This window comes from Equus quagga, chromosome 2 (assembly GCF_021613505.1).
Source record: "Equus quagga isolate Etosha38 chromosome 2, UCLA_HA_Equagga_1.0, whole genome shotgun sequence".
Lineage (NCBI taxonomy): Eukaryota > Metazoa > Chordata > Mammalia > Perissodactyla > Equidae > Equus > Equus quagga.
Genome location: NC_060268.1, coordinates 159,898,857 through 159,914,840, shown reverse-complemented (window position 1 = coordinate 159,914,840; position 15,984 = coordinate 159,898,857). Strand labels below are relative to the sequence as shown.

Here is a 15,984-nt window from a genome sequence, read left to right as displayed (position 1 = left end):
TATGATACATCTCTGTCTAATGAGAACATCAGGTTGTGAAGCAGACACATCGCAGAAGACAATAAATGCCTGTCTGTGACCTGCTGCTCTTACAATATCAACCTCTATTCAGGAACAAGGTAGGTAGCAGGTGTGGATACCCCTTGTGGACCTACCTAATTTTCCCCTGGCTTGGGGAATTGCCAAAGCAGTCAGCAGTTGTCACTAGGGTGGGTGGAGAGGATTGGTTGGGCAAGAGGGAGTATCACAGGACAATTTTCAGGGCTTACCATGAACTGCAATATCCTTCGTGTCCTGGATAAGGGCATTCCCAGCAGCCACCTGGACAGTGATGGTATTGGTTCCCTCTGCAAGGAATGTGAAGGAAATGCTGCTGTCCAAGGTGATGAGGGGCTAAAGGAGAGAATTAGAAACACCCATTCAGTCTTCCGTGGGATTTCAGATTTCCTCCTTTCCTATAAATCTCAGACTGTCACAAATCTGTATAACATTTGAATATCCCCAAGGGATCCTACCCTTGAAAAAGGAAAGTTTCCTTCCTGGAAAAAGGAAAAAGGAAAATTACACATCTTCCCCAAACTGTGATTACATCCAGCATCCAGGAAGAGTAATTATATATTTGAGATACACAATAAAATGATAATCCTAGGTGATGAAGATAAGACTGGACACCCTGAATTTGGTATGTCATGCCGTTCCTTTTCCTGGGGCAAAGTAGAAGCAACTTTTGTAACCTATTCCTTTTGGCTCTTGGAACGGGAGGTCATTTCTCTTCTCCTCCAACATTCCATATGTTTCCGAGAAGTGACCACATTTTATTTACTTCTGTATCACCCAGCCCTGACATATTGTCTTACATATAGCAGACTACATATATAAGTTGGATGCATAGGCATATTACTAGCTTTGTTTTATTATGTCTGTGTTTTCCATTGCAAGTCATTTCTAACATCTTTAATAGGTTGGCAAACATATAAATATACCCATCTGCAATCATTTTGTAATCTTTTTTTTTCTTTTTCTGTTTTATTTTCTTGATCATGATAGATAGGGACTTGCCAAAGATAAAAAGAGAAACAAAATAATTATATTATTTTTCCTGAGAATTAGGATCTTGATAAAAGCAGGTGCTTACTGGAGAGAAGAGAATGCAGATCCTGAGATTAAGGAGTCACTATTCAGTGGACTTCTTGAGGCTCATGCCCTCTCAAGTCCTCTGGTGTTTGCAAGGTAAGACAAAATAGTAGGAGTCTTCTCTGAAGGCAGATCACAAAGAGATATCAGAAGCACAGACTCCCTCTCCTCTCTGTGTGTCGGGACGACAATGGGATGGGGAGTAATATTGTAGCTAGGTTGGGGTGCATAGAGCTGCCTCTTAAAGGGGTGAGTGTCATCCAGCGCTCACACACCATACCCATGTGTTCTTAACTGAACATGGCCTGGATGCATGTGCCAGAAGCCTACAGAGACTCAAAGATGTGGCTTTCAGACAGCATGCCCGCCAGAAGACTGAAATTCCTTTCTAGCTCAGAATTTTCAACTAGGCCTCTGAAACAATAATTTGATTTCTTCTGCTTTAAAATTCTATTGCCCTATTTTATGACCAGGCTGATGGCTGGAGTTGGGCAGGATTAGAGCTGTTACCCTGAGGTTCTGACACCCTTTCCTCTCTGTTTGCTATATGGAATAGAATTGAGTACGGAAAGAGATGTACTCTTTCCCTTAACTGATGGGAAACCCCAGAGTTCAAGCATTCTTCTCATACTTATGGCTCTGTGATGATATACATAAGGGTGTGGCCTTACAAATTAAACAACATATGAGGTACAAGTAGGTTCTGTGATGCACATCAATGCCAATGGGCCAACAGCAGGCTGTTTAGTGTCCTGTGTTGAGAAGGAAGCTGAAGTCAAGCTGGGCTCACCACAGCAATGTCATCCATAGCCATGGAACAAGGGAAAAACCATGTGCCAACTCTAGTCCAACAAGAACAGAGACTTGAAACTCTGACGCTGATACTATTTTAATGAATGACCTTGGGCAAAATCTGTCTTCATTCTGAGCCTTAGCTCTTTATCTGTTAAATGAAGGATCTGGGTTAGAAGAGCTGTGAGGACTCATTCAGTAATCAGAATACCAAGGATTAATGAATGACTTTGGGCAAAATTTTCTAGTTCCTCCTGGTCAACCCATTAGGTCTTATCTGTCAGAACATCTTTAACTGCTTCATTACCTTAGTCACACTCCATGGAAGGAAAATGAGATACCTCTATAGACCCAACAGAAATTAAAAAAAAAACACATCAAATGTTGTTGAGGATACAGAACAGCTGTAACTCTCACAAATTTTTGGTGGGATGTAAAATGGTGCGACCATGCAGGAAAAAGTTTAGTTTTCAAAAAAATTGCAATTAATTTTTTTCCAAAGTTGTACCATTTTACATTTTATGACCTAGCAACTGCAATCCTGAGAATTTAGTCAAGATAATAGGGAATATGTGCCAACAAAAAAATAAATAAATATTCAGAGCAGTATATTCATAACAGCCAAAACCTGAAAAGAGCCTAGGAGAATTCATTAATAGGAAAATGAATAAACAAGCCACAGTATATTCATACAATGAACATAAAAGAACAAATACTGACAGACACAACAGTATGGATGAATCCCAAAACTGTAAGAAGTGAAAGAAGCCTTATATAAAAGAATTCATATAGTATAATTACATTTACAGTCAGCCTTCTGTATCCAGAAGTTTCACATCCATGCATTCAGCCAACTGCAGATCGAAAGAGCTATGATGGTTGCGTCTGCACAGAACATCTACAGACTTTTTTTCTTACCACTATTTCCTAAACAACACAGTATAATAACTATTTACATAGCCTTTACGTTGAATTACGTATCATAAGTAATCTAGAGATGATTTAAAGTATACGAGAGGGCATGCGTAGGTTATACGCAACTACTATACCACTTTATATAAGGGACTTGAGCGTCCATGGATTTTGGTATCTGAAGGGGGTCCTAGAACCAGTCCCCTGTGGATAGCAAGGAATGACTGTATATGAAGTTCTAGAACAGGCAAATATAATCTATGATGGAAAAAAATAGTGGTTGGTTCTGGGGATTGGAGGTGGGAATTGACTGAGAAGGGGCATGAGAGAACTTTCGGGAGTGACGGTAATACCACACATCTTAATACAAGTTTGGGTTACCAGTATATGCCTTTGTCAGAACTCAGGAGGTGCACACTTCAGATCTGTGCATATCGTTGATACATTTTATACCTCGATAGGGGAAAAAGTGTAAACAAATATTGAACTCTAGTTAATGATTTGTGAGCTGAAGCATTTAGGACAAAGCACATAGCTGTCTGAAATTTACTTTGAAATGAATCAAAAAATTAATGTATATTGATGGATGGATAGAAGAATTTAAGTTTAGTTTAAATAGACATATGACAACAAAAGCGTAGTAAATGTTAACGGTAGACTACAGGTGGTGGGTATATTGATGTTCACTGTAAAATTATTTCAACTTTAGTGTATGTTTGAAGTTTTTAATAATAAAACATTGGGAGAGAAACAGAATAAAAAAGGAATAGTCTATGTGTTTTTATTTGTCTTGATTCCATGAATTACCCTCTCTGACCATGACTATATTACATTGCCCTTCCGTTTTGGTTACTGCTCTCAGCTCTCTCTCATCTCTTCCCACCTCTCACCACCAGGATATCCTTCTCCCTTAACAGCTGTCTCTTCAGGGAACCTTCACTACTTCCACGTCATCTTCTTCAGCTCTCAGTGGTCTATATGGTCCCTTCTCCTTTTTCTTCACATTCTTCTTGTCTTAGACATGGGTAGTTGGTGGTATGTCAGGCAATGACATCTCTTTCTGAGAGGGGTGGAATTCCTCCTGTCCCAGAAGATTTGATCTTCTCTCCATCTGGCTGATTCCCTGGGAGATCCAGGGGCCCAGCAATGATGCAGGGCTACAGGACAAGGGAGTGCCATCTCAGGTAGGAGGGAGCACACCACCCTGCCAGCCAGTCAAGGCTCTGAGCCACAGCAAACAAACTGTGCTGAATGGGAACACTTAGTCCCCAAATGGCAGGTCACAGGCTTCTGTGCTGAGGAAATGGCAGGAGCTAATTTTGTTTTCCATATGGCTTTTGTTTTTCATCAGCTGTTGAAGCATCATGGCTGACTTCATCTTCCTTGCAAAGCTGGAACACTCAACAGGATGCTTGAGTTCTCTGTTGGCCACTGATATCTAGCGCACAGCGCTCAAATTAAATCAAGTATTTAAGGTTCATTGACTAAATCTATTAGGTAAATAGTCACATTTATTAAGCCAGGCCTCTGTTAATCCCAGCAAATTGGCCTTTCAGAGCCACACAAATCCAACAGGTGGTTGATTCACTTCTCTGTCTCTGTGCTTTGTCCAAGCTGCATGGTCAGCCAATGGTGAGGCTCCTTACAATAATACCTCACGCCCTGCCTAGGCTGTGGACTGCATTCTTTCCCACAGGGAATCCTTCCTGTGCAACAGGTCACATTATCATCCACTGAGCCCAGCAAGAAATTGACAAATCTTGTGAGAGACTGTTTAGTTATGAGATTTCCACTGGACCAACGGAGCAGGGAGCTTTAGGAAATCTTTGGATGTGGCCTACACCAGTTTGCCAGAAACAGTAAGCCAAGTTAATATTGAATATTATAAAGTCTCCACAATTTAAATGTGTATCTTGATGAATGCTGCCATTCCCAAATTGGACAGACTGCGATCACTATGCTTGCCTTACTTAAAACCTTCAGCAGATTATATAGTAATGTGTGAAAAATGCTTATCATGGGAAGTGGAAAAGGCAGAATATATAATTGTGGATATACTATGATTAGAACCATGGAAAAAAACCTAAAATACACACAAAAAAACAGAAAGAAAAAACCAAAATAGTAGGTATAGACTATGATCTGTGACTATGGGATTAATGTGAAAATTTACAGTTAGGAAAAAACCTTCTCAAATATACACACACACAAACACACAAACTCTTCAAAAGTATCTCACTGTCTAAACTATCATTGTCCATGAATCTGCTTTTATCTTCCATCATCCTATCCTAAATCTTAGTTTCCGACAAAATAAAAAGCTTCCATTTATGTCATTGAAAGCCACCTGTCATCTATCCTCCTTACCTTTCAGTTTTTTCTCTAATTTTTGCTCAAATGAATCCTGTGCTTTGTCTGAATCACTCTACACAGAACACAACCATGCCAAAAGCCTACTGTTGCACAGAAATCCCTTTCCCTCCTCTCTGCCTCAATTCTGCCGTTGCTTCAATGCCAGCTTAGGACCAACTTCATACACGACTCATTCCAAGACCTACAAAGTCTGCATCCATCACCCTCTAGGCTGCTTGATGGAGCCAGTAATATTACCTTCCTATTGTTGCTCTTTATAGTATCTATTCTTGGATGTTAATCTCATATTCTCAAATAGATTATGTTTCTGGAAGGCAACAAATGGAATTTACACTGCTTTGTATTCCTCACAACATCTAGCACAAAATACAGGCTCTTGAAAAAGCTCCATGGAGCTGAGGCAATTTCACATCTCTTGCTGATAAGTTTGTAGGTTTATGAGCCTATAGTTGGATTTCAGGAGTGCTTGCTCTCTTCTATTTACTCATACACTACGCTTGTTCACCACTCACTGCATGTGTGTTCCTCTTGCCTTCTTATCTGGAATGTAATTTCCTTGAAGGTAGGGAGAAAGTTGTATGTGTATTCCTAAGAGCACCAAGCAATGGGCTGGCTATAAACGGGGAGTGTCAATTGATTCTTATTGAGAGGTTGGTTTAATTCAACCACCCGGGGGAACCTGTTCAGTTCACCTAATCACAACACATACACACCCCGACCCCCACAAAACACTACCTTCCATGGTTATTAGCCTAAATGTTTTCTCTGTAAAATGTGATAATTTCTCCTTCGTTAGTGATGTTCTAATGATTAAATAAAACAACGTTTATGAAGAGCCTTGTACAAAGCAGTACTAGGAATAAATGCTCAAAATCAGTATCAGCTCTTTTACAGATCAGTTTGCTACTCAAAGGGAATCAAATAGCTCTAAAATCACAGCACTCACTATGACACCAAAGACACTCATTCATTTTCCAGTCAACTGTGGTGCTCATTGGACCAATTACTGGGTACTGTGGCCACCTTGATGATTTTACGGCATAATGCTAGCAAAAGGCACTGAAAATGTACCTCTTTCAAGTGGACTGAATAACCATTTTTGGAGGTGAGAGGGAAATCTGTGGAACCAAGTCAGATCTGTCAGTGAGACGTATATGCTGTTGACGTAAATGATGAACATAATACTGACTAATATTTTCAAGTACCTAGATGTCTTCTAAAAGCTTTACATACCTTTCTTCACTTAATCCTCAAAGCAATATTAGAGTGTAGTTACTACTATTATTACTCTGACATTACAATTAACAGAAATGAGGCCCAGAGAAATTACATGATTTGACTAAAAGCATACTGAGAGGAAGAACCTGAGTCTGGACCCCAACCCAGGTTTGTCTTATTTCAAAACCACTCAATTCCAGTGCTTCTCATGTATTATAATCCTCTGGGTTCTTTGGGAACAAAAAACAACCAGTAAGGTCTTTAAGATGTGGGTATTTGTGCAGCACTTCATGCTCAAATTTATAGATTGAAATTCCCATCCAAAGGAATACTTCAAGACATCATCAATTAAAAATATAAAACTATAATGCCATTCTGTAATTTTAAAATCTTCCTCTATATGTGGTATAATATAGATTGGATAGATGGATATATAGATAGATAAATATTTCAAATTATAGCTCAATGATGTTCATGGATTGGATATTAGTATCCCTGCTTTAGAGAAAAGAACGGAGACTCAGATTTGGTATTTGTCCAAGCAAACGGATAATCGTTAGAGAAATGGAAACTTGACTCTCCAAACACTTTGTCGACTTCTCTGTTTATTTGTCAAATATTTATTAGACACTGTCTGGTATTTCAGGTCTTAGAAGCAGCACTGAAAGAAAAAAAATGGTGCTGTAGAGAAACACTGTGTCTTTGGTTCCATGTGGCTGCTGAGTAAATCATTGTGTTTGTAATGGCCGAGAACTGCCCCCTTGCATGCAGCAGTTTCTAAGTGAGGGTCAGCAGGTAAATGAATGCTAAGAGAAAAGAATGCCCTGGCTTGCCACCTGAAAACCTCACATCATCAGAGAAGAAATGAACTTAAAATTCTTCTCTTTCTAACTTTCTCCTCCCAAATGATTTTCTCTTTCTCCTCGCCATGTATGTCTGCTGTTTTTGAAGCAGGATTTTAAGGTCTGTAACCTCTAGGAGACAGAGGGGTGCAGCTAAAGCATCCTGGGATTGGGAGGTGGTGCATTGGAGATGGAGTGAGGACACCAGGGTTTTGAGTCTGGCTCTACAGTTAACCAGCTGTTTGACCCTGGGGTGCTCATTTCACACAGGGAGCTTCACTTTTCTAATATATCAAATGGGGATCTTATTAACAAACCTCCTTATCTTTGCCCTGGTGAATAATAATCCCAGAAATGCAAAAGCATCAGCAGCCTATACTAAGAAATTGATCTAAAAGTATATAGCACAAATAATGCAAGCAGAAAAGGGTCCTTTGCATCCATGAACTAGTTCTATTTTTTTATCAATCTCTCCTAACTCCCAGTTTTTATAACAAAATAAAAAGCAACCATTTAGTGAGTACCTAGTGTGTGCCAGGGAGATACACATTATCTTATGTAGTTTTCACAACGATCAAGATGACATAGATACTATTCTTTCCAGTTTGCAGTTGAGTGAATTAAATTTTAGGTCAAATGTCTTGATCAAGCTCACAAAGCCAGCATGCAGCAGTGCTGGAAAACCTAAGCCTTGTCTCTCTGACTGGTAAGTCCATGTTCTCGCCACCACATCCTGCTGTGCTGTCTCCCTAAAAAGAGCAGGGCTGAATCATCTCCCACTCTTATCACGCAGGGGCTGAAGTTCTCTTTGGTCATCTCGAAACAAGCAAACAAAACCAGCATTGTTTCATTTATTTTTTAAAGGAATTACTACATCAGTAACTGAATATTTATTACCCTTTTCTTTAGATAGTCAGCATTTCCAAGTCTGATATGATAGCTTTCTTAAATTATTAAAACAATTAAAAGTTTCTCTAAGATGAGTAATGCCAATCACTCCAAGAGTGACAAAAAAAAAAAAACGCAAAGACAAAAACAGGAATAGAAAAGAACATTAAGCCCTTAAATTGGAGGACCCTCAGCCTACCTGCTTCCAGCTTCTGTTATGCAAGTGTGGTCATTCTTGACACAAATGTCACCATTATCAATTGCTGGGAGTAGGGAGTATCTGCAAAGTCCAGAGTTGGCCCCTTTACTTCCTTTCTTTGAATTGGCAACATCAGTACGTTGCCTGAGAAGAATCTGGCCTTTGTAAAATATCTAGTAGGTCTTGATAAGGATTCCTTACATGCATTTCCCCATTTAATTTTCACAGCTCTACATTTAGATACCTAACTCATATTTTACACATAGTGTCACTTCATCTCAGAGATGCTAAGTGACTTCCTTGATATTATATAGCTAGTGAGTGGAAAGGCCAGGATTAAAACAAATGGAACAAATGAACATTTAGAAATATTGATTAGATGAGCAAGAACGCCCAGGTTTGTGTAGTTTCCCAAAGTACTCTTTCTTCCTTAAGATTGTTTGAACTTTCCCTGTTAAAATAATGAGCTTGATGCGGGGAGGTATGTCATATTCGATTATGTGGGTCCATAGCTGCATTTGGTACTTCCTATTGTGCACAGCCCCAGTGCCCCTAACATCAACATAGAAGGTGGAGCATAGGAGTGATGGGGGTCAGGGCAGGCTTCCCCCAAATATTCCAAAGTGGCATATTGATTATTTTGATTTAAAGTTACTTAAGAAACAGCCAGCACAAAAAGGACGCTCTGACCATCCTTTGTCTCTCTGAAGGCAGGAAATAAATCTCCTGTGTGAAAGGTACTCTCTCTGTACCAGGAGGTGGAGAGACATCCTTATCACTAGCTATAGAGAATTCAAGGCTGAGAAGCTCCCATAAACAAACTCTGCTCACTCTTCACTCACTAAGTGCCCAAACCTAAGTTTCTTTGTCTTGTCAGTTCTTCACAAAATTTATTATTTCCTTGTCAAAAAGCAAAAAACGGCCTGCTTTGGTTATTCCTTTTAGGTCCCATTTCTATGAGACTTCTGTACGGACGAATTAATTTTTTTTTTCCCTTACTAATCTGTTTTGTGTCGATTTAATCATTAGATCAGCTACAAGAACTCAAAAAGGGGTAGGTGGAAAATTTCCTCCTCCCTGACAGGAGCATTCAGTAGAGATTTAATCAGACGCTGATCAGAAAGGGCCAAACCTTTGTGCTATTGCCGAACCACCAGAAATAGGTAAGTGTCCCTAGCTGACTGGGCCACACAACTGCACTGATGTTGACCTCCTTATTTCTTATGGCGACAAATGGAACTTGGAGATGAACATGCTCCACAGGACCTAAGGGAATAAGGAAAACAATGTCACTGTTTATATTCCTGGAATAAACAGTCAAACTTTATCACACTCCCAGATTCTTAATTTGAACCCCTATTACCATCACCTCTAATAAAACACGTACCACAAACTCTCAAACGTTAAGAGGGGTGAGTGTGTGTGTGTGTGCTTGAAATGAAGCACCAAGTCTAACAGGGAACTCAAATCAGGCTTCAGAGTTTTTGAGTGACATCTGAACTTAATTTACATCTGATGAGCCCAACCATGAATGCTTATGAATCTCTAATCTGAGGACAAAGCTGGTTTACTAGACACTTAGCCAATAAATAGGAAGATAAACAGCAGTCTCTTTCATTTCTGACGATTAGCGTGTATTGTGATTTGAGGCCAATGCATTGTACAGAGGACTCTTCCATTATCCTCAACTGTTAATTGGTTCCAGCCTCTTCAACAATTGGCCATTGTGCCTGTCTGCAATACTCAGTGGGTGTCATTCAGAAGCTGACAAAACTGTTTTACAAAAAGGAAACAGCACATCTCCCTAAATCGCAGGAGACACAGACGCCAGGTTTCCAAGTCACAGAAAAGCTGCTTACAAAAAGTGACCAAACTTTTCTTTTCTTTCTCAGAAAACAGATACAAGCAGCATCAAATTCTAAAGCAGCAAGTAAGAGAACATATAGGAACACACCCTATGCATAATAAGTGAGTATTTTAATTTAATTCATTTCCAAAGTAAAACAAGAAGAAGAAAACACTGATGGAAAATGTTAACGTGTCAGCATTGCATTTGTGGGGTAGATGTGTCATTTTTAAACTCTGTGGGATTTTCTCCCCACTCCCACCCCTTCCTCTTTCTTTTTCCTTTATCCTTTCCTCCCTTTCTTCCTTCCTCCTCCTTATGTCCTTCCTACTTAACCAAATCTAATTAAAATACTCCAATATCTGTCCACACTATGTCAGAGCACATTTTCCTGGTTTCCACCATGACAGTTTTGATGAGTAAAAGTGACTAAAGGTCACAACTGCAACAAGGACATCTCTTTAGCCTGAGAGCCGTGAGTCTTTCTCACAAGTGGGACATATTTCAGGCCAACTAGCTTTCACTATTTGCATCCTTGGTCATTTTGGAGACAGTTCACTTTAAAGGGAAGAAAACAGATGGATACTTTCCTCTCTGCTCCAATTTAATTCTGTATTAGATTAAATCTGGTTTGGATCTGTATGATCTCTTCCTCTATTTTAGTGAGCCTTGACATTACACAGACTATTACCCTGTCCCCTGCCTTCCGTATAGTAATGAGAACATATGAAAGTGATGTGTGGATGTTAAAAGTAGGATATAATTAATTATGGGTTGGCACCATTTCTATCACCATCACCATAACCACTACACCATCATGGTTTCTGTGTATCACTGGGGAAAAGTCCCTCTAAGGACAAGGGTATTCTTCTGAGTCTCACTGGGCAGATCCTATGTTGTAGGTAAATTTATTTGGGGGACAAGGTGTTTGGACAAGGACTGATGTTTAAATGAGGAGACCAGTGAGACCTGCTTGCCCTGTCCAGCTGTACTTTCCTAAACAATCAACAAGAATTCAAGAATCTGTGTATCTACAGCCTGACAACACTCTTTGCCTATAGCCCTCTGACCGGACCCCAGACAGATGGCATCTCAAGAGTTATTCCAGCAAATAATTTGAACCTTGTCACTTTAGATTTACTCAGAGTTACATTTGGCTAAACATTTAATTATTTTCAAAAGGGAAGTCTGTTCGATTTTTTTTTATGGTTTGGTTGTTGGTGAGAGTAAAAAATCACAAGGTGTGAGAAAACACTGGCTACTTTCACTGCTTGCTTGACTCATTTTTAGGAGTTGACCTGATATATCTCTCTTTATTGTTTGTGTTTTACTGATCAATGGGGAAGAGAATGAGGCAGTGGGAAGGGGTCCCTGGCCAGCCTATGTCTGGAGGGAGATGAGAAACTTGTTTCTTACATTAAAACCTCAGAGTCTTTCCATGCTTGGGTTCTTGCTCGGCTGGAAAAGGGGCCAGTTTAACCCTCAAAGTCATTGCTCCTGTTCTCATGGGAAAATGGCCTGGAGCCCATTCCTCAGCCAGCTCATGGGAACCCTGGGCTTTTCCACAGTTAAGTGATGATATCGCTATGGCTTGTGGTCCTTGGAATTCTTCTCATCTTTCTATCACTCAGGGGCCTTGGTTCAGTCAGGGCTTACATTGTCACGTGCTGTGATGTCCAAGAAGATAAAAAGAGACCTCCTTCTCTCTACGCTCATGACAAACACACAAGGGATGCAGCTTCCATGAATTGGAACACCATCAAACATGGTCAATATTTATTCCAGTTTCAGGACAAGCAAGTTTGGGCAAATAGAACCTCAAGGAACAAGAACATGTAGTATCATTTTAGGGCAAAGAACCTGAGTCAGAGACTCCAGGCTTCAACCTAGAGATAGATCATGGATCAGGGAGAAGAGAAGAGAGCTGAAGGCATTCAGGAAGGAGCAAAGCAAACTCCTAAAATCCTCACAGTCAAATAGTGCTCTTTTTGATAAAAATCTAATAATCTGTGCGAGCTTGGTTATTATGGGTGGCTAACAGCTACTTTTGTTGGCTAATGGTGCAAGGTGAGGCCGACAGCAGTTTCCACTATAATAACTGTCTGGAAAATGGAGCCATGATTGATTTGGAGGAAATTATGAGCACGATAAAAGTTTCAAGGAACGTTTCCTCCTTCATGCACATAACCACCTGTTCTTTGCTGTTGTGGGTTTTTTTTTTTTTTTTTTTGCCACTAAGATATGTAGGTCTTTGCACCCTGCAGGCAAGGCCCACTCTTCGGAGAATTAGGAACATAGGTGGGGCAGGTCCTTGGAATAAAAGAAAGTAAATTTCTCTTTCTTTGTCTTCATTTTTAAATTCAGCAGAAGTGTCAAGTAGAAACTTAATTGGAAGTACTTAGTAATTACTATAACAGGTAACATTCACCATATGCCATACTGGTTGCTAAGCGGCATTTTGCGCATGGTGCAAAAAAATGTTAAGACCTAAAACAGTCATCCTTTGAAGCCCTGTGTGCAACATTGGCCCTTGGCTGATGTCTGGAAACTTAGCTCTGAGAGTGTTTCCAGTCAACAGTTAACTGATAATTGTGGTTCACTCTGCCTAGACTGTTTTCGCCAACAATATGGTTTATTGTAAATACCTGCTTTCCTCTGGAGTCTGGAATTTTGGTCTACGCTGGGCAAAGGATGCCTACATGACCAGCCCTCAATGAAAACCATGGGCACTGAGTCTCTAATGAGCTTCTCTGGTAGACAGCCCTTCACACATGTTGCTACAACTCATTGCTGGAGTAATTAGCATGTCTGGGTGACTCCATGGAGAGAGGGCTCTTGGAAGCTTGTGCCTGGTTTCCTCCAGACTGCTCTATGGGCCTTTTCCCTCTGCTGATCTTGCTTTGTCTCCTTTCACTGTAATAAATTTAGTTGTGAGTATGACTCTATGCTGCATCCTATGGGTCCTTATAGTAGATTGCTAAACCTAGGAATCTTGGGGACTCTTGATACACACACACATAATGCAATTTGATTCTCACAACCTCCCTATAAGTTAGATATTGAAGGTGAGGAATCAGAAGCTTGTAAAGACTGAGAAGGTTGGTCAATACTGGACACTTAACAAAGGGACATGATCAGAATTCAAACCCAGTTTCTCCCTTGCTCTAAGCGCTGGGCTCACGAGCACCACTTGTGCCACTCACCTGGGTTTCTGACCTGGTGCTTCTGGCACAGAATGATTCTAGATGATGTGGTGTGGTTACCACTACTTGAGCTATTTCTGGCTGCAGACCCTCCACCCCCAAAAGTGAACTCTGCAAGGGCAGGGCCAAAGCTGCATTGTTACCTCCCCAGTGCCTCCCAGAGTGCCTTGCGTATACTAAGAACTCAGCAAACATTTGTTGAATATATTAGTGAACGACTAGGTGTTTCATTTGTGTTTCCTATTCACTGTTATAAGAACCCTGAGAGGCAAGGTAGCAGTTAGAATTAAGCCATTGTAAAACTGGAGTTCAAGAAAATAGATTAGTGGTTACCAGAGGGGCAGGGGGAAGAGGGGAGGGCAAAAGGGGTAAAAAGGCACATGTGTATGGTGACAAACGGTAATCAGACTTTGGTGGTGAAGACGATGTAGTCTAAACAGATATTGAAATATAATAATATATACCTGAAATTTATATAAAGTTATAAACCAAAGTTACCTCAAAAAAACATCAGAGTTCAGAAGACTCAGAGAAGAAATACTTTCTCTCATGGTCACCAAGCCTTGCATCTATAGGGATGTAACTGAACTATAATCCAGGTCTCCTCCCATGTACTTCCCCTACCACTGCTGGTCCTTGTGCTACTATTGTGACTACAATGCTAGGAGATTAACTAGCTTACATTTTGCCAGGGATCTGGTAAGCGCGGGTTGTTTATATAGTGGAGTTTATATCAGCACTGAGTTGTTAATTTGAAAGGTGCTCCTTGTATTCATCTAGACTCTTTCAAAACTTACAATTTTCATCACATGTGGCATATTCCCCAACAGCCATTGTGAGAAACATACATAAGAATCATAGAATTCCTTAGACCCACAAGTCTTACTGATAAAGATGTACGAAACCCATACCAGCCTCATAACGTTTCCCTGACCCAATATTCTAAAATCATAATATTTAAGTCTCAGTTTATGGGTCAAGTTCCAGGAGAGTAAATACACAAAATGCATCCAATACAAACAAGATATTTCAGAATTTCATCTGTTGATTTGGTTTGTGCCAAGCAATAGCAATAGCCAACAGCAATGAAATATATTCCAGGACAACAAAAACATTTTGGAGAGTTCTTAGAATTATTTACAACAGGAATAAACCTTCAGTAACCTTGGATGCATGAATTAAGTAATTTTCTGTGTTCAGTTCTAGATTAAAAAAATCTAAATATGTATTTCTTTAATCCTTCTTTGGTTCTTCCAACAGAGAGAACAATTTACTTTGATTTGTGCTGCCTTCACTTATGGTAGCTTGAAAATGAGCCTGAGGCTGTTAACCAGATGGGTTTTGACTTCCTATATTTTGAGGCACCTCCAAAACAAAGGGAAGGGACTTTTACCTGAAGGTGTGCCTGCATGCGCATATTTACATCACAATAGAGTGCAGCAGAAAAGGAGGGGCCAGGTGATAACTTTATCCAAACTTTCAAAATAATCAGTCTACTTCAGTATCATGAAACTCTAAAACACAGATAAGCACACTCTCAATCTTTCCATCTGGGTCATCATTTGGGGTGGTAGTCACACCAAATCCAGTCTCAGCTCTGAATCCAAGGAAGTTTGGGCAGAGGGAGTTGTCGACTGCGAGGAAAGGAAGAAAGGGATGGCTCACGCTACTTACAAACCACGTGCAGGAAGAGGACAGCTGTGTCTGAGCCCAGGTTATTCTCCGCATAGGCTGTCACCTGGAAGATCCCCGCACTCTTGTACACATGCTTGATGCCATCCTCGATGGGGCTGAAGTTAGCATAGGACACCGCAATCCCATCCCCAAAGTCAAGCTGGATATTTGTCCTTTGGAGATCACCCTGCGAGGGGGAATAGCAGTTGGCCTTGGCTCATTCACATGGTCCAGCCTGACTCCTATATGATGCTTCCTCCTATGGTTTCAGCATCACCCTCTGAGGGCCTACAGTCTCTCCCAGAGGGCTGAAACATCCTCAACACAATCGTCAGACTCCTATCTGATATCCATTGGGCACTATGCGCAGTACTATGGACCTATTGTCCCTGTATGTCCAAGTTCAGGGCAGGCTGAGTTGGTGTAACGCTCGCAATAGTGGACAAGGTAGAGCCTCTTATGATGCTTTAAAGTGGGGAAGCCAAGGGGTTCCCTGATTCCCTCACACACATGGTTTAATTATTCATGTCCTGTGTCATAATAATAACAATAATAGTAACAGCTAACACATAAAGTTTCTTTCCAGTTCCAATTAATCCCCTCACAACTCTATAATGTAGAATGCATTACTCTCCCTGTTTCACGAAGAGGGACAAAAATTAATTAAGTAAATAGACCAAAGTCTCACAGCTAGTAGTGGAAGAGCCAAATTTTGAACCCAGGAAGTCTCCTTTCAATACTAATGCTCTCAACCGCCATGCTATAATATAATGGTTCCTATTTTTCAGTATTTATTACTATGTTCCAAGTATTATGCTAATTACTTCACATATATTATATAATGCCACCTTCAAATAACTCTAAGAGGTAGGATGATTATTGCTATTCTACAGATGAATAATA

At 40.3% G+C, this 15,984-nt stretch overlaps 1 protein-coding gene across 1 annotated transcript in view; it reads right to left on the bottom strand.

The window, feature by feature from the left end:
* The window catches only part of SORCS3 (sortilin related VPS10 domain containing receptor 3), a 566,298-nt gene that overhangs the window by 14,857 nt on the left and 535,457 nt on the right, over window positions 1–15,984 (bottom strand). The window contains exons 19-21 of the mRNA XM_046654523.1: window positions 15,082–15,268; window positions 9,491–9,624; window positions 270–393 (exon numbers count right to left, since the gene is read on the bottom strand). Of these exons, the coding sequence (XP_046510479.1) occupies window positions 270–393; window positions 9,491–9,624; window positions 15,082–15,268 (445 nt within the window). The remainder of the gene's footprint in view (window positions 1–269; window positions 394–9,490; window positions 9,625–15,081; window positions 15,269–15,984) is intronic.